The following is an 18,177-nucleotide window of genomic DNA, read 5'->3' as shown; positions in this document are numbered from 1 at the left end:
CTGCCACGTGAATGAAAGAGCCGTATCCTTACATCTTACAGTTGTCTGATCTGAACCTTTTCCCCAATCTGTACAATAAAAAGTGCACAAGAATCCAGTGTTGTTCATGAAACAGCCGTTCCTTCGCTTTAAAAAAGAGGCATGAATTTATTTGTCATGATATGACCCACTGCAGGGCAAGAATGAGTTTTAGTGACCCTTTGTCCGTGAACTGAGAGGAGAACCCTCGAGAGATCATGGCTCCAACATACATTATTGTTCCTTCTTTTCATTCTTCCCTGAAGAATTTCACCTCGGTTTCCCTACCTTCCAATTCCTTTGTAGTATCTTCTGCGGCGAATTTTCTTTTGGAGTTGTAAATGCTGTAGCTGCAGATGTTCAAGACAGAGCTATCGGTAAAGTCTTTATGTTTAATGTGGTGCTTTTGAAATAAGAAGCAAATGTCAAAAGAGAGTGTCCAGAGAAGTTGCAATGTCCGTCGCTACACCACCTTATCAGTGAGTTGTGAAATGCTCTTTTGTAGGCTCTGTGTGTGTGTGTGTGTGAGTGAAGTGCCATCCAGTAACAGCTGACTTATGGCGACCCCTTATGGATTTTCAAGGTGAGAGACTAACAGAGGTGGTTTGCTATTGCCTGCCTCTGCATAGCACCACTGATAGTCCTTGGAGGTCTCCCATCCAAATACTAACCAGGGTTGACCCTGCTTAGCTTCCAAGATCTACTAGGGCAGGGGTCTGCAACCTGTGGCTCTCCAGATGTTCATGGACTACAATTCCCATCAGCCCCTGCCAGCATGGTGCTGGCAGGGGCTGATGGGAATTATAGTCCATGAACATCTGGAGAGCCACAGGTTGCAGACCCCTGTACTAGGCTCTAATCCAGAATTCTACCACCCCAGGTTCATTTTTCATCATTTTAGCTGAATGTACACATGCTGTCTGAGATGAGAGTGCAGAGTAGCCCGCTTCAGATTTTTGAAGTACTTTTAAAGTAACTCGAGGGGGGGGGGGAGTCCAGCAATTCCAGAGGTTTCTAGACCTGCTCTCTCTCTCTCCCGCTTTGCTAGTTTCCTTCTTAACAGATTTTTTTTTTAGAAGAGAGAAATCAGAAATTTCATCCGACACTTTGGCCAATTCAGTGTCCTGCCCTCTACAACTTTTGCAAGGAAGACATTGTACAGTACCAATCCAGGAACATACATGCCCTTGTGATAGGGTTACCAGTCCTGGATTTGGAAATACCTGGGGATTTTGTGGGTGGAGCCTGGGGAAAGTGACATTTGGGGAGGGGAGGAACCTCAGCAGAGGACAATGCCACAGAGTCCACCCTCCAAAGCTGCCATTTTCTCCAGCGGAACTGATCCCCTTAGCCTGGAGGTCAGTCGTAATACCAGGAGATCTTCAGGTGGCACCTTGAGGTTGGCAACTGCACCTCCTGATACTGGGGAAGTTGAAACCTTTAGGCAAGCCCTATTGGTGGGTGGGTAGGTTGATAGCATTTATTGCACAGGGCCAAAGGCCATCACAATTAGAACGCTCGAAAGAGAATGCAAACTACAGCAAAAACAATATTATAAAATTGGAAGCATGTAAACACTCATTTGAAAAAAAACACAGATGTGTGGCCTTTTCTATTGTGATCTCAGACATAATTTTGTTACTCCTTCAGAAAAATTCCGGGCAGGTCTGGGAAATCATATATGACCTTTCTTCTCTTAGACCATGCACCTTAGGTCATGAATAAGCAGCTAGCTGTTGTGTAGCTGCTAGAACCTAACATAGTTCTGTATCAGTCTAATGCAGTGGTTCTCAACTTTCCTAATGCCATGACCCTTTAATACAAGGTGACCAGACGTCCTGCTTTTGGCGGGACAGTCCCGCCTTGTACCAATTTGTCCTGTGTCCCGCGGGGTTTTTTAACTGTCCCGATTTTTGGAAGGCTGCCACACTGCCTTCTGGGGCGCTCCCCTTTTTCCCACCAGGGAGCGCCCCAGAAGGCAGTGCAGCAGCCTACCCACTGCCTTCTGGGGCGCTCCCGGTTCCCGCCCTGTGACAGGGCAGGAAACAGGGAGGCGCCCAATGCTAACCTCTCCTAACGGCTGCAGGTGCACTGCCTTTGAGGCATCCCGGTTTCCAGCCCTGTCACAGGGGTGGGAAACAGGAAGTGCCAAACTTCCAGAATAAGCTCCCTCTTGACTTCTTAGCCTCCCGTAATCCCAGTTTAAAAAAAGGTGAAAATCTGGTCACCTTACTTTAATACAGCTCCTCATGTTGTGGTGACCCCCAACCCAAACATTTATCCATTTTACAGATGGAGAACACCGAGGCAGAGAGTCTTAGGGTCCTGACCCCCCAGGTTGAGAACCGCTGGTCTAATGGATTATATTTGTTCCTTTTAATACCATTTTTGAAACCTTACGTATTATTGTTGCTGTTGTATTTATTTCTGAGTTGATCTTTCACTGTAATAAATCATTCAATCATTGATACAGCACTTGCTATTTAAAGTGGTACAGTTTATTTTACTGTGTATGATTCTTTCCCCCCTCATTATGGTGGATGTAAGTTGTAATGTGACTTGATGGAATCTTTCTTCGTAACTCCTCCAATGCACATATGATCCTTTAGATGAGTTGGGACCACCTGGCAGCCTCTGACAGGGACAATAAGACTCTTTTACTTAGTGTCCTGGCTCACACAGTAGACGTTCTCAAACACAACAGCTGGACAGTGGTGGGCCGTTTGCCATAGTGATGCCAGTCTCCATGGCAATGGGCTACACACAGAGTTCCACAGTGTGGGGAAAGGGGCATTGTAATGCAACTCTTGGTGTGTGATCTGTGCTATGCTATCAGTGCAGTTTCTGTGGGCACCAGCATCCTGGCACTTCTGCCTGTTTGGTAGCGCCCGTGGAAGGAGCTCATGCATAATCCATTAGTAGTTCCATGGAGTACTTAATCAGGTTTATGGACAACTGAAAACCCTTAATAGAGTATTTAGATAAAACAGAAGAAAAATAAATCAATGATTGTTTTGAAAGTTAAGGGTTGTTAGAATAGAGAACCTATAAAGAGTGAGGCTTTTATCAGTAATGCTGCTAAAAAATATAAAATAATTGCTTGTAATTTTAATATTTGGTGAAGTAGAAGAAACTGGCAGCCCTTATAGAGTAAGTACTTTATAACTGATGAGTGTGTGTGTGTGTGTGTGTGTGTGTGTGTGTGTGTGTGTGTGTGTGTGTGTGTTTGGTAATGGAAAGATTTGGAAGTACTAATAAAATTTTAAAATAATCAAAAACACAATTCCATAGAGCAGGCCTAGGCATGAGATCCCTTTGTAGAAACCATGTAAGTAACATGATGATGTTCACCAAGCACAATTACAGCACAATCCAGTTGGGGGAGGGTGAATGGACTGTGGGATCAGCAGGGGGCACCCCCAATGGGTTGCCTCTCTACCAGTGGATGGGGCACCCCTTCCAGCATAGAGAGCAAAGGCACTGGAAGCCAGGTGTCCCTCAGTGCTGCAGTGGTGACACCTGGAAGTCAGGGCCACTGAAGAGCAATGATGGTGTTGGATTGGATGCCAGCGTGGCAAGGAGCAGGAAGCTGGGTGATCAGGGGGTCCACTTGGGCTTCAGGGCCAGGAACACAGTGACTGGGGACTTGGAGTTATGCCACCCAAGGGTGTGACATACTGGGCGTCACCCCTGCATCACCCCTGTGGGGGTGTGGCAGGGGTGTTCTGGGGGTGGGGTGTTTCGGGCCATTCCGGAGGCATTCCAGGGCAGAGGTGGGGGGGGGGGGGGTGTGGAAGGGGGGGCACAGAAATTGCAGCGTGCCAGGTGCAGATTTTCCCACGCATTCTGCCCGGCACTCAGTCTCTAAAAGATTTGCCATCACTGGCTTAGGGCATCACAGAACACAAAAACATAATAAGCCCCATGAAGACAAACTAGCACATAATATAATATTGGCTTCTATGTGTCTGGAACTAAAGGGAAGGCAGTGACAAAAACTGGAAAAGGAACTGGGGGTAAGAGGTAAAGAGAATGGCATCATGGTTCTTGTCAGTCTTTTGGGGTGCATTTCTAAGAATCCAAAACTCACAACAAATCAATAACAATGTGTTTTTTTCTCCCCCACTTCCTGCTAGATCAAAGCGCCCGATTCCAATTTCGACCACCAACCCAAGGATTGACTCTCCCATGCCCGTGATCCCTCATCAAAAGGTAGGCGTCACAGCTTTGCTGCTGCTCATCAGCCTGTCAAAATGTATTTCAGGGGGTGTGGCAGTGAAAGTAAAATTGGATGCACAGTACTCTAGTGGGCCCATGCCAAGAGGAACTCCAATGGGAAGACGGCCATTGGCTCCCTTCCCCCAGCCTTGTTTGCAGCCATTTGAAATCAGTCTTTGGGAGAATCTAAGGACGAGTCCGCACACGAGTAAAATAGGTTCGACCCAGTTCCCTGAGAAGGGTACTAACACAGGTGAAGCTTTCATTGTTGCATTCCCCCACTGCAACCAGCTTGATCCCAGCTCGAGGCCGCTGAATCATCCTGTGCCTCTTAAGCTTCACTCCGTTCTGATTGGCTACTGTTCTACGGCCATTTCCGTTCCTATCATCCACACATGTTATTGTCAAAAAAAAACTGCCACAGGAATGGAGGGCGAAGGTGGCGTATGCTTTTTTGATTATTGGCTAATAGCACGATGCCTCGAAACACTCAGCTGTAATTGGCTGGGAATGGGGACTCCTGGCACCAGAAGATTCCCACACTTTACAAGGAATCGACCTGGAAGTTCGAGCGTGGTTCCCTGAAAAAAAGTAGTAATTCCCAACTGGAGTTGGAAATGTGATGACCCGTTTTGAGGGGTGAAGCTGGTAACAAAACCACATCGATCCCAGTGGTTGTCGCTGAACGCTTAAAGTCGAGAACACAGTTGAACTTTAGGTCTACTCAACTTAAGTCTTGAAAGGAATGCGGCCTATATTCATTCCAATGAAGACTGTTGATAGCATTTCGGGAAGGGGTGGTGGGAAGAACTAATCCGCGAACAGAAATAAAATAAATAAAAGGGCTGGGCATGCCAACGGCTTTTTCATGGCAGGTCCTCCGTGCCCATTTCAGCTTCATAAGACCTAGCGGTTCCCACAGGTTTGCCAAGAAATGATAAACCTGGTGGATTTCTGCCTGTTATGAGGCTGTTAAAAGGCACAATAGCTGTCCCTGCAAGAAAACATTAGCTGTTGTCATTGGGCCGCCTTCCTCATTTGTGTGCTTCTGCGTTTATATATTTTGGTTGAATTATTGTATGTATTACTTTAAATGCTGTTCAGATGTTCTAATATTTTCACCTTTGCTACCTTGCACCTTATTTGTGTGGAAAAGCCGTATAAAAATGTCTACAAATCAATAAATCAGCTGTATAATTGTTTCTCGCTGCACAATGAAAACATAGCATCCTTGGGTGAAGTTTGACCGCTAAACGTTAATTTTGCTGGTACAGTCGCCCATAGTTCCCTACATAACTAAAAAGAATGAAGAAAGGGAAAAAATGAATAGATTTCTTATAGCATACAACTGTTATAGCAAGTTAAAGCAACGGGGAAATTACCAATGGTGTGCTCCTTTGTATTCAGGGTTGTGCTGATCCTATATCATGTCTGAGCCCCTTCAGAAGGTCCCCAACCTTCCTACAACTTTTTAGGATACCCCTAGCAGGATTCTTGTTCCTTGATCCAAAGCTTTCCTTACAGGGAACAGAATAACAGAAACAACCACACAATACATTTCAGTGCACTTCAGTTGTGTTCAGTGGTCTATCATTTTGAATTGAACCATGGGTAGGCTGACCAGGCGTCCCGGCACTTTTAGGCCGGGACAGTCCATATTCAAAGAGCAATCTGTCCCCCGCGTCCTGCTGGTTTTATCAAGTGTCCCAATTTTGGAAGGCTGCCTTTTTCCGCCTTCTGGTAGTAGCGAAGAGCAGTCGCCCGGCAGCCTCCTGCGCACATGGCCGTGGGAGCGCAGGGCCTTCTGGGGTGCTCCTGTGGCTGCGCTCGTGCGCGCATGTGACCACCCACCTACCCGCCCGTCCCGGTTCACAAAGGTGACCATCTGGTCACCTTAGCCATGGGGAAAGAGAAATGATGTATAAATAGAGTACTTATGGTTTTAGAAGGCATTTAGGTGGATCCCGAGGGCTTCTGAAGAGCTGCCTAACAGAAATTCTGAGTGCAGAAGAGATGTGAGAGCAGCCAGTGTTAACACTGGGAGGTTCCTGCCAATCTTCATTCTGCCATTTCTTCCTTCCCTAAAGAGAGGAGTTGGCTCAGTAAAGTAGAGTTGGCTCTGTAGCTCGATTGCATGGGATAGAAAAACACTTGGGTATCACTTGACACTTGTGGCCAGAGTAGGTATTACAGCAGCCACAGATCTGATTGTGGGAGCAAGCTGTTTCACCCCTTGAAAAGGCATGCAGGAGGGAAACCAGATAGTCTGGTCCCACTGTGCTATGGGCCCGACAAGGTTTTTTAAATATCCACATTCTTTTTTCAGTTGGTATCAGCAGCCACAGGTTGGACATATAGCTGTTGTAATGTTGGACTCTTAGGTGCTATAAAGGGGAAGTGTTTCTGCTTCTAGACTCTGCTTTCAGATCATGTGTTATTACTCACGGAAGTCTATCTATATCAAGGTTCATACTGTCCAGAGCAGAGATATAACCACTATAACCAGAGGTGGGATCCAGCAGGTTCTCACAGGTTCCCGAGAGTATGTTACTAGTTATTTGTGTGTGTGCGAGAGAGGGTTAATACTAACTGGTGATTTTGCCCATGTGATTTTTTTGTGGCCTTAGTTACACCTCCTCCTCTCTCAGCAGTGGCAGCAGAACTTAGAAGCAGTCTAGCAGGAGGTGCACCGGGCGCAGGCGTGGCAGCCTATAAGCCACCAATGTGACATTCATTTCCTGCCCCATGACCCCAGGACCGGTATGGCCGAGCTGCGTCCTCAAGCCACAGCCAGCCCTTGCAATGCCAACAGTAACACCCGGGGAATGCCTGGCCATGCCCCATCGTGCCCTGCCCAGCCCCATTGGTTCTTCGCCACTGTTTGAATCCCACCACCATGGGAACCCGTTACTAAAATTTTTGGATCCCACCACTGGCTATAATATCTCGTTGGACTCTTAGGTGCTGTAAAGGGGAAGTGTTTCTGCTTCCAGATTCTGCTTTCAGATCATGTGTTAACACTCATGGAAGGCTGTCTTAGACTTTAGTCTATCAACGTTCATATTGTCCAGAGCAGACTTCAGCTCTCTGGGGTCCTAAGTGAAGGTCTTTCACACCACTTCCTAAGTCCTCCATTTGTAACTGGAGATAGGACCTTCTCCATGCAAAGCTGATGTGCCCCAGTACTTGGGGAAGGCTTTATCCATCCACTGGCTGAATACTGCCGTCCCCATCCCCCACATAATCCCCCACATCCCTCTCTAAGCATAATACTCAGTTGAAGTACAAGGTGGTTATTGCTATTTTGCAGCGGAGACTATCAGAGCATTAGTGATAATTTCTTTCCATGGATCAAAGAAGCCTTCGTGTGACCTGATGTGCCTTATAGATTCTGGCAGTGTTTGCATAGATGGCATAATACTGAAGCGGAAGAAATGGTAATGCCCTTTCATTAAGCTCAGAACTTCGTACTTCGTTGAACGGCCTTTTTGAAGCCAGCCAGTATCTGATGAAAATATGGCAGAATTGCTCTTAAAAACCGGAAATTATTTGGAAGGAGGTGTCCATTCAAAAGGAAAGGACAGGCAGTGTGAAAATCACATCTTTGTAAGGGCTGCTTCACATACCAAGGGGTTGCAAACACATTTTCTACCCATGATGCCCATGGAAGAAGGTCGCAGTCGTTTTTAGTCCTCTAGCATGAACATTGTATGTTCATTGTTAAATATGTTTTATGTGAAGGTTTGCAAGTACATATTTAGATTGGTACCGGCCTGAATATATTTTATAGATAATTTAGGTGGTAGGCTGCATGTGAAGTTCACTTTAGGTCAAGGTGACCAGACGTCCCGCTTTTGGCGGGTCAGTCCCACTTTTGAGCAACTTGTCCTGCGTCCCGTGGGGTTGCTTAATTCTCCCGCTTTTTGGAAGGCTGCCGCATTGCCTTTTGGGGCGCTCCCCTTTTCCCGCCCTGTCACAGAGCGAGGAAACAGGGGCGCCCAAGGCAGTGTGGCAACCTCAATCTTCACCCGCATTACTCTAGTGCTCCCAATTTGCCACAGGGCAGGAAGCAGGGAGTGCCCAGAAGGCTGGTCGGCAACCTCCAACACTGCGATGGCATGAGGGGCGCACTGTCTTTTGGGGCGCTCCCCGGTTTCCCGCCCTGTCTGGGAGCGCCCCAGAAGGCAATGCAGCAGCCTCCCGCGTTTAAAACGTGAAAATCTGGTCACCTTAATTTAGGTGGGGAAAAAGTCATATTGCCAAGGATTCTTAGACCTAGTTAATGAGAAAGTAGAGCTTAGTGGTAGAGCTTCCCTTCACACTCACAGTGAAGATCCTTGCACTGTGGTTGCACCTGCTGTCAAATCAACATTTATTTAAAAATTGCATAGCCAGTCAAATCTCCAATGGCTAAGTAGAGCCTTACACTTCACAAAGGAAAGATATTAGCGAGCGTCATGGCGCTCCTGGGGTCCATATTGGGGGTGCTGTACTAGACTTATAAAGGCAAGGGGTGTTTCTTTTGGGATAACGTTCAGCTTTGCCATTTATTTGCCTCCAATCTGAAGTGGTGCTCTCCCAGAACAGTTTGATTGTCTGAAATATGTGAGTTAGCCTTAAAATGTGGTGCAGGTTTAGAAACTTCAAGTGGAGATTAACTGTACTGAAAATCTAATTTTGGAAAGACCTTCTGGGTTTGCCTCATGTCTGCTGTTCAGCTGCCCCTCTGAACCCACTGTAAAAAGACATTGTCACAATTTCCCCTTTCCCTGCCACAGTTTCCATCTAATTAGTGACTGAGCGCAAAACCAGATCTTATGTATGCACGTTGGAAATATGACAGAAATAGGAATAGCAGCCCTGTAGTGTGTTATCGGTCACTAGATTATTCATTTCGAGAGAGTAGCTACTCTGGGTCAAATTAGGTTTGGGGATGATTATAGGCAGTACAGTATGGAGAAACGAGAATGATGTTGTATACCACTTAATGGCAGGTGTAGATGTAATAGTCAGTTTATAGTTGAGCAGCAACTGGTACCGGGGGAGCAGGGAACGCCCCTGGGCCCTCGTCGTCACCGGGCTGGCTGCTGGGAGCTCCCTCGCTGGAGTGGCCAGTTGATCGGCCAGGTGGTGGCAAGTCCGAGAAGGGGGTGGGGGATGCCCCGGCGTATAAGATGACCCCCGACTTTTGATAAGATTTTCCTGCATTAAAAAGTCGTCTTATACTCCGGTATATATGGTAATTTCTGAAAGGCAGTTATCGCACTCTTTTGCTGCAAAAAGAAAAGACAAGAAAAACAGCCTCCTGTCCTTAAAGACCAACAAATTTACTACAATGTGCGTTTTCACAGGCAGAAGCCTGCATTCTCAGATTGATAAGGAGACAGTGATGGAGATACACAGAAAGACTGACAACATCACATACATCCATTGGTACGGCACCTTTTTGAAATGCTAAAATATAGCTTTTGATGAAGGTATGAAGTAGCTTTTCTGCACTTCAGAGATAAGTACTGGTAGTAGTCCCAAATTAACATAGATACATTGGTATGGAACCATCCTAGTTTATTTATTATAGTCAGCGGCAAGCCACGAAAAAATCAAGTAGAGATCATTACCACTTCATAACAACTTAGAGTGTGTCTGTACAAGCAAAGAGGTAACCATATATAGTATTACTAAGTGCCCTAACAAAACAAAACAAAACGCAAACCCAAAACCTTTTATTGGCATAATAAACAGAACAGATTAATAGTGATCACGGAGTAATACAGACATGGTTGCAACTTAATGACATAACACAGGTTCTTAACCACTGTTTCAGAGATAGCAGAAGAATCATTGTTTAAAAGAGAAGGAATTTTTTGTTGGTCTGATAGACCTTCGTTATTAATCAGTAGATGGGTCAGCAAGTTGGACCTGATTGTCTTATAAAATGGGCATTGCAGGAGCATATGAATTACAGATTCAGTCTGCTTCGTGCTGCAATCGCAGATTTGGTCCTGGTAGGGAATTTTTAGATCTCTTCCTGTTGTTACAGCTGAAGGAAGCACATTGCACCTTGCCAAAGAGAGAGAGAGAGGGAGGGAGGGGGGGGGGGGGGGAGAGAGAGAGAGAGAGGGAGAGGGAGAGAGAGAGAGAGAGAGAGAGAGCTTTTTGCTGGTTGGGTAAGATTAATTGACTCAGGCATTTGGCCTCCCTAGCTACGTTTAAGGGAATTCTAAAAAAAGGGGGGAGAGCAGAACTTATTTGCTGCACTGCTGAGATACTGGAATTCCTGATCAATTAACCTTTGCTTCAAGGAGCAAAACATTTCAAAGACAGACAGCTTGGCTAGTGACTCTAGTGCCAATCCCAATGTTAATATTTTTTCTTTTACCCACCAGTCAGAATTTTGAAGATCTTCAAGAGACTGGTATGTAAGGCGTGAGTCATCAAAGTTAAAACAGAAACGTAGCCAGAACCTAAATGTGGCAAGCCAGGCTATGGTCTCTAAAAGATGTTGACCGGTTTCAAGACAAAGGACAGCATAGGGCAGTGATGGCGAACCTTTGGCACTCCAGATGTTATGGACTACAATTCCCATCAGCCCAATTGGCCATGCTGGTAGGGGCTGATGCTGGGAATTGTAATCCCTGCTTTATCTGATGGAGCCGCCAAAGGTTCGCCACCACGGGCATAGGGCATACAATGTGGCAAATGAAGTAACTTATATAGGAAGCAGGATTGTACATGTTCAGCTGAGCGGTTCCAAGCACCAATCCATATAGGAGCACCATAGAGCAACTGCTGACCTACGCTGGCGCTAAAGGTCTTAAGTAGGGACATATTGTGTCCCCTGTTATGGAAAAAGCAGGTTATCACTGCAACACTGCTCTTGCTTGCTGCGATCTCTTTGTCCTGATGAGTTGCTCAACCCATTCCATGATGGAAAAGGTAAAGGTAAAGTTTCCCCTTCAGTCATGTCCGGTCCTGGGGTATCACTGCGAGCAGTGATTTTATAAACAAAAGCCTCTTTGTGTGGGTAGTGGTTGCCATTGCCTTTCCACAGCTATTCATTTACCCCCCCTAGCTATGTGCTAGGTGTACTCATTTACACGATCAAGAATGGATGGATGGGCTGAGTTGGACCATGAGCCAACTGCCAGGATATCTGACCCGCAGGGGGCTCGAACTCCTGACCATATGAGTGGCAGTGTAAGCACTTAACCACTATACCATGCGGCTCTTCCCTCCATGATGGAAATGCAGCCCTAAATATTTAAATTGCTTAACTTGCTCCAGGGAATTACCTTTTTAGGACCAGCGGGTAGGTTTCCAAGCCCTTGAGAATAGAAGGATCTGGGATTTCTCAAAGAAGTGTGCTTATCATTATCTTTAATGACAGATTCTACTAATTTACCAGGAACAGATGTCAAACTGACTGGCCTGTAATTTCCTGGGTCCCCCCTAGATCCTTTCTTAAAGATTGGTGTGACAGTGGCCATCTTCCAGTCTTCAGGGATGGAGGCTGATTTCAGGGATAAGTTGCATATTATTGCGAAGAGCTCCAAGCGGACCTTGATAAATTAGGTGAGTGGGCTAAGAAATGGCAAATGCAGTTCAATGTAGCAAATTGTAAAGTGATGCACATAGGGGCAAAAAATCCAAACTTCACATACACGCTATATGGGTCAGTGCTATCAGTCACAGACCAGGAAAGGGATTTGGGCATCTTAGTTGATAGTTCCATGGGAATGTCAACTCCGTGCATAACAGCTGTGAAAAAAAGGCAAACTCTATGCTGGGGATAATTAATTAGGAAAGGGAATTGATAATAAAGAGCTGCCAAAGGTTGTCATGTAACCCTTATAGCATAAAGCAGTGGTGCTTAACCGCACTTGGAGCTACTGTGTCCAGTTCTGGGTCGCCACATCTCAAAAAAAGGATATTGAAGAGATAGAAAAAAAGTGCAGAGAAGAGGCAACAGCGAAGATGATTGAGGGATTGGAGGCACCTTCCTTATGAGGAGAGGCTGCAGCATTTGGGACTCTTTAGTTTGGAGAGGAGACGTCTGAGGGGGGATATGATTGAAGTCTATAAAATTATGCATGGGGTAGAAAATGTTGACAGAGATAAAATTTTCTCTCTTTCTCACAATGCTAGAACCAGCGGGCATACATTGAAAATGCTGGGGGGAAGAATTAGGGCTAATAAAAGGAAACATTTTTTCACGCAACATGTGATTGGTATTTGGAATATGCTGCCACAGGAGGTGGTGATGGCCACTAACCTGGATAGCTTTAAAAAGGGCTTGGACAGATTTATGGAGGAGAAGTCAATGTATGGCTACCAATCTTGATCCTCCTTGATCTGAGATTGCAAATGTTTTAACAAACCAGGTGCTCAGGAGCAACAGCAGCAGAAGGCCATTGCTTTCACATCCTGCATATGAGCTCCCAAAAGCACCTGGTGGGCCACTGCGAGTAGCAGAGTGTTGGACTAGATGGACTCTGGTCTGATCCAGCTGGCTTGTTCTTATGTTCTTATGTGCTAAATTAAAAGCACATTCACTATTGCAATTTGTTAAAGATAGGGAACCAAAGAGAGAAATGCTATTTTCCAGGGCAAAATTAAAAGATGAGCAAAAATATACTGCAAGATGTAGAGCAAAGGTTATAAGGTCCAGGTGTTTAGGGTGGGGGTGATAAGCCTAGAGGAAGTAGATAAGTTGTGATTTGATTCTGCAAAATGGAATTGGGCAGTGTAATTAAAAGTATGCATAGGGCAAATTGTTATATGCATGACTATACAGAGGTGAATGGATGTGAAAGCTAAGGTGTAACGCATAACCTTAACTCTACCATCTATGATACGCTTGCGATCACAACCAGCACTATTTATAAATAATGATCACATACTAGAACACTACCTTTGTTCTAGGTGTTCAGCATTCCCACACTTTGGAGATTTCCATTCATTTATTTCATTTATGTGAAGAAGAAGAAGAAGAAGAAGAAGAAGAAGAAGAAGAAGAAGAAGAAGAAGAAGAAGAAGAAGAGAAGAAGAAGAAGAAGAAGAAAGAAAGAAGAAGAAGAAGAAGAAGGCAAAGAAGAAGAAGAGGAGGAGGAGGGAGGAGGAGGAGGAGGAGGAGGAGGAGGGAGGAGGGAGGGAGGAGGAGGAGGAGGGAGGGAGGAGGAGGAGGAGGAGGAGGGCTTGATTTATATCCCCCCTTTCTCTCCTGCAAAAGGAGACTCCTCAAAGAGACTTGAAGCAATCTCCTTGCCCTTCCCTCTCACAACAAACACCCTGTGAGGTGGGTGGGGCTGAGAGAGCTCTGAGAAGCTGTGACTAGCCCAAGGTCACCCAGCTGGCGTGTGTGGGAGTGCACAGGCTGATCTGAATTCCCCAGATAAGCCTCCACAGCTCAGGCGGCAGAGCGGGGAATCAAACCCGGTTCCTCCAGATTAGATACACGAGCTCTTAACCTCCTACGCCACTGCTGCTCATAGATCAACAAGTCATGGGCAAAAGGGGAGAGGGAGCATTCATAAGCAACATATCTAAAAATCCATAAATACAAAATTCAATTAAAAATGACATGTATTAGTTTGTAAAAATGAACATGAAGTTATAATACACATAATTATTCAGTTCAAATTTCAGGAGCAGTGCCATTAAGTGCCACAGGCGGAAATTTTGCAACTGCTAAGGTCACATAAGGATCAGTATCCACTAGGAACTTAGCTATGATCACCTGTTTTGTGACAGGGCTCCATTTTTGAATGTATCTATTAATCTATTTTTCACATGCCACAGTCGATAAAGAAATGTCAAATGGTATTTCCCATGCCAGATGATAGATCCCATGATTTACAGTCACAAAACCGTTTAGAAAAGGGGATCCCTTGGAGTCTGCCTATTAGTTCCCCTAATTGCAGGGTATTTAGCCTTAGATAATAGTATTCTATATTTGGGATCTGTTAGAAACTTACAGTATGAAGGTAGCAACTTCAAGATTGGGAGACCCAAATAATGTAGGAAGTATACTTTTTGCGCTCCGCAGCACGTGCTCCGTTTATTGAACTGCAAGATACTAAGTTTGATTCGTTTGCATGCTGAATGAAGGGCCAGGGTTTCAAGAGAAAGCCCCAATTTTTGTAATCTATCATCCAACAGTTTCAGCCATGACCTTCAAAAGCTGATTTGGCAGATAATATAGACAGCAGCCCTCTGATGAGTTATAATTTTCTCATCTAAGAGAAAAGGTTGCTACCCAAACCACTGCAGGGATGGCTCAGAAAATTCCAAGCAAATGGCTGGGTCAGAAATGTCATAGGAATGTTTGAAGGTGACGATTGGAAGAAATTTAAACAGGAATCATACCTTTCATTGACTTTGGTTATCGTCAGTGCTGCGTCATATAATAGGATAAGAGGTACTTTTGCCTGAAAGGCACTAATAGCAGCAGGTAGATAGTTTCTACCTGAAGTCCAAAATAGTTTCTACCTGAAGTATAAAATAATGTATTGATGCTAACTTTTTCGTAGCACTAATTTATCCTGTCCAGAATAGATTATAGAAAAATATAATACCAAGGCATAATATCAAGGTAGGGAAAGATGTTCACCTGCTCAATTGACTGGCCATTTATAAACCAAGCTAAATAGTGTGATAGAGCAGCTTTACAGAAAACTACAACTTTGGTCTTTTAGTGATTGATATCTAGGGACTCCCTCAAGCGTTACTGTGCAAAGGTGCTCCACAGTTACCTTCACCCAATTCAAGATCGAGATAGCAGCACAGTATCATCTACATAGAACAAATTTAGATAGGTCTGCAGGATAGAGGTGGAGGGTGGAATGATTCACCTGAAAAAAAACCTGTAGATGTCATTTAGGTAGAGGTTAAAGAGGGAGGGAGCCAAGAGGCAACCTTAACACACGCCTCTGTTTATTTTAATTACTTTAGTCAGCTGGTCATTTTTTTTACATCTTACCCATGTAGTATTATTATGGTATACTTTGTATAATAACCAGAGGAGCCTATGGTCCATAGAGGTCTTAGCTAAATTTTCCCACAATCTGGCACAGGGAATACTATCAAAAACCCTTTTTAGATCAATTAAAACTGTATAAAGCTTTCCACCAGGTCAATTGTAGAGACCCCTCTTTTAAAACTGATTTGGGATAAGGACTTTATTCACTATCAGCCACGTTTAAAGTTTGATAAGTAGGTAGAAAGAAAATAATTTGTCCTAGATTCGATAGTCCTATATCGCCTACCAGATGGTAGCAGTTCAAAAAGAGAGTAGTAGCACTGGATGAGCGGGTCCCTCAGGAATATTCTTGGGCCTTTTTTTTTGTAGGAAGCGGGAGTTGTAGAGTCTCTTTTCAAGGAGGAGAGAGGGCAGCCTGATAATCCTTTGTGTGCAGTAGTGATCACTCCACAGGTGCCTTCCTATCTGCCACTGTGCAACTGGAGAACCATACACAGATGCAGTAGGATTAAGACACTCTCTATAGCACAGCGGTAAAAGAGTTACCAGGAGTTTTCCATCCAGTTGTTGCTTCCTTAAAAGAGTCTCAGATAGTACAGTCTTTGCTGGGCCTTCTTAGCCACCACACGGCAGTCTGTATGCCCCAGGTTAAGGTCCTCTTTAATCACTAACGCTTCCAGAAATTTAAAACTAGCCTTTACCCGCTCTACTTTGATCTCCATTTATGAGTCAAGGGGCTGAATTTCCTGAACCAAACTATTCCTTCTATAGTCCACTTATAAGCTCCCTTTGTCTTGTTAGTGGGTATTAAGAACCAAGGTTATTTTCTCCCTGCACCATGAGAGAGCAGTCGGTCCACCTCTACCTCCGATAGGCAGACTCCATCCTCCTCCTAGAGATGAGAGCCCCCACGCACCATTGTGTCATCGGCAAATTTGATAATGGTAAGTTACTTTAAGTGATAGACAGGGAGTACAATCATATGTATAAAGGGAGGGAACAATAAAAGGACTCAACACATTTATAATTGTCCTCCTGTGGCGTCTCCTATTATTAGAGTAAGAACTGAGGAAACTCGATTTCCCAGTCTAACCCTCTGGGAACGTCCAACGAGACTTGCTATTGCATTTTCCATTACTGGGGGCCAAGGAGGAAAGTTGTCAAATGAGATGTGTACATTGGTATCCATAGCCATGGTGACAGCATTGAAAACGTTTTCAAAATGTTTCCAGTCACTTGGGGAAATGTGGCAGCATGCTCTAGAGCAGTGGTGGCGAACCTTTGGCACTCCAGATGTTATGGATTACAATTCCCATCAGCCCCTGCCAGCACAGCCAATTGACCATGCTGGCAGGGGCTGATGGGAATTGTAGTCCATAACATCTGGAGTGCCAAAGGTTCGCCACCACGGTTCTAGAGAATTCCCCCAAGCCCTTATTAACTATTGACCAGCATTTTAGAATATTGTGATTGTTAATACTTGTAATCAATCTTTCCAGCTCTCTTTTAATAATCTTTGTTGTTTTTTTTAAACCAAATTAGGTCTTTAAATTGTCTTTTACAGGCAATTAAAACTGTCAGTAATCTCTCAGAGTTGGAACGCCTGTAAGCCCTTTATATTCTATGGGGTTTCCCTGAGCAAATGCCTACAATCTCTATTATACCAAGATGTATTCCCAGTTTGAACCCTGGCCCTTGAATGTCTCTCTCTTTTAAGTAGGAGATGCTGAAAAAGCTGAAAAAATGTGCTCAAAAATTATTAATTGCCTAGAGAATGAGGCCTCCTTAATGAGCTGAGATATGAGACTCTGGCTCTTACTATGAGCCTCGTTGGATTTATTAGTGTTTCAATCAGCTCTTTTTACTACTTTAGGCGTATTAGATTGATCTCATGTTGTGGATCATGCCTCTTACCAAAAGGAAGTAGTAACAACTCAACCCTTAATTTAATGTTAATTCTACATGAAGAGGTAGATGGTCACTGCCCATTCATTCGCTCACTCTAAATTTGGAGCAATAAGGTAAAAAGTTTGGGGAGTGCAAGCAAAAATCAATAACACTATCAATAATACTCCATTCTCACTTACCCAAGAAAATTGTCCCAAGACCTTACCCGGGTATTTATTCTAAAATCTTTGGAAATCCTAAGAATCATTGAAAGATCCAGAGTGTCAGCATTCTCCCCATACAAAGGGAGTAAAGTTAATATTACAACTTCCTATATGCATGTTCACATCACCCGTTAACAAAAGAAACACTTTGGAAAATTCTGCTGAAATAGAGGATAACCTAGACTTGATGTCCTCCAACAAGAGGGAATGATCACCAATAGACATAAGAACATAAGAACATAAGAAGTAGCCTGCTGGATCAGACCAGAGTCCATCTAGTCCAGCATTCTGCTACTCGCAGTGGCCCACCAGGTGCCTTTGGGAGCTCACATGCAGGATGTGAAAGCAATGGCCTTCTGCTGCTGCTGCTCCTGAGCACCTGGTCTGCTAAGGCATTTGCAATCTGAGATCAAGGAGGATCAAGATTGGTAGCCATGGTTAGGCTTCTCCTCCATAAATCTGTCCAAGCCCTTTTAAAGCCTATCGGGTTAGTGGCCATCACCACCTCCTGTGGCAGCATATTCCAAACACCAATCACCGTTGCGTGAAGAAGTGTTTCCTTTTATTAGTCCTAATTCTTCCCCCCAGCATTTTCAATGAATGCCCCTTGGTTCTAGTATTGTGAGAAAGAGAGAAAAATTTCTCTCTGTCAACATTTTCTACCACATGCATAATTTTATAGACTTCAATCATATCCCCCCTCAGATGTCTCCTCTCCAAACTAAAGTCCCAAATGCAGCCTCTCCTCATAAAGGCGCTCCAATCCCTCAATCATCTTGATGCCCTTCTCTGCACTTTTTCTATCTCTTGATATCCTTTTTTTGAGATGTGGCGACCAGAACTGAACACAGT

The 18,177-nt window shown here is 44.5% G+C and overlaps 1 protein-coding gene across 1 annotated transcript in view; it reads left to right on the top strand.

Annotated features, from left to right (window-relative positions):
- LDB3 (LIM domain binding 3) overlaps nt 1-18,177 on the top strand; it is a 237,885-nt gene that overhangs the window by 113,547 nt on the left and 106,161 nt on the right. Inside the window, exon 4 of the mRNA XM_048506860.1 lies at nt 4,155-4,230. Coding sequence (XP_048362817.1) covers nt 4,155-4,230 — 76 coding nt within the window. The remainder of the gene's footprint in view (nt 1-4,154; nt 4,231-18,177) is intronic.

Source organism: Sphaerodactylus townsendi, linkage group LG08, assembly GCF_021028975.2.
Source record: "Sphaerodactylus townsendi isolate TG3544 linkage group LG08, MPM_Stown_v2.3, whole genome shotgun sequence".
Taxonomy (NCBI): Eukaryota; Metazoa; Chordata; class Lepidosauria; order Squamata; family Sphaerodactylidae; genus Sphaerodactylus; species Sphaerodactylus townsendi.
The sequence above is the reverse complement of the archived record's forward strand: the minus strand, read 5'-3'. Positions and strand labels throughout refer to the sequence as shown.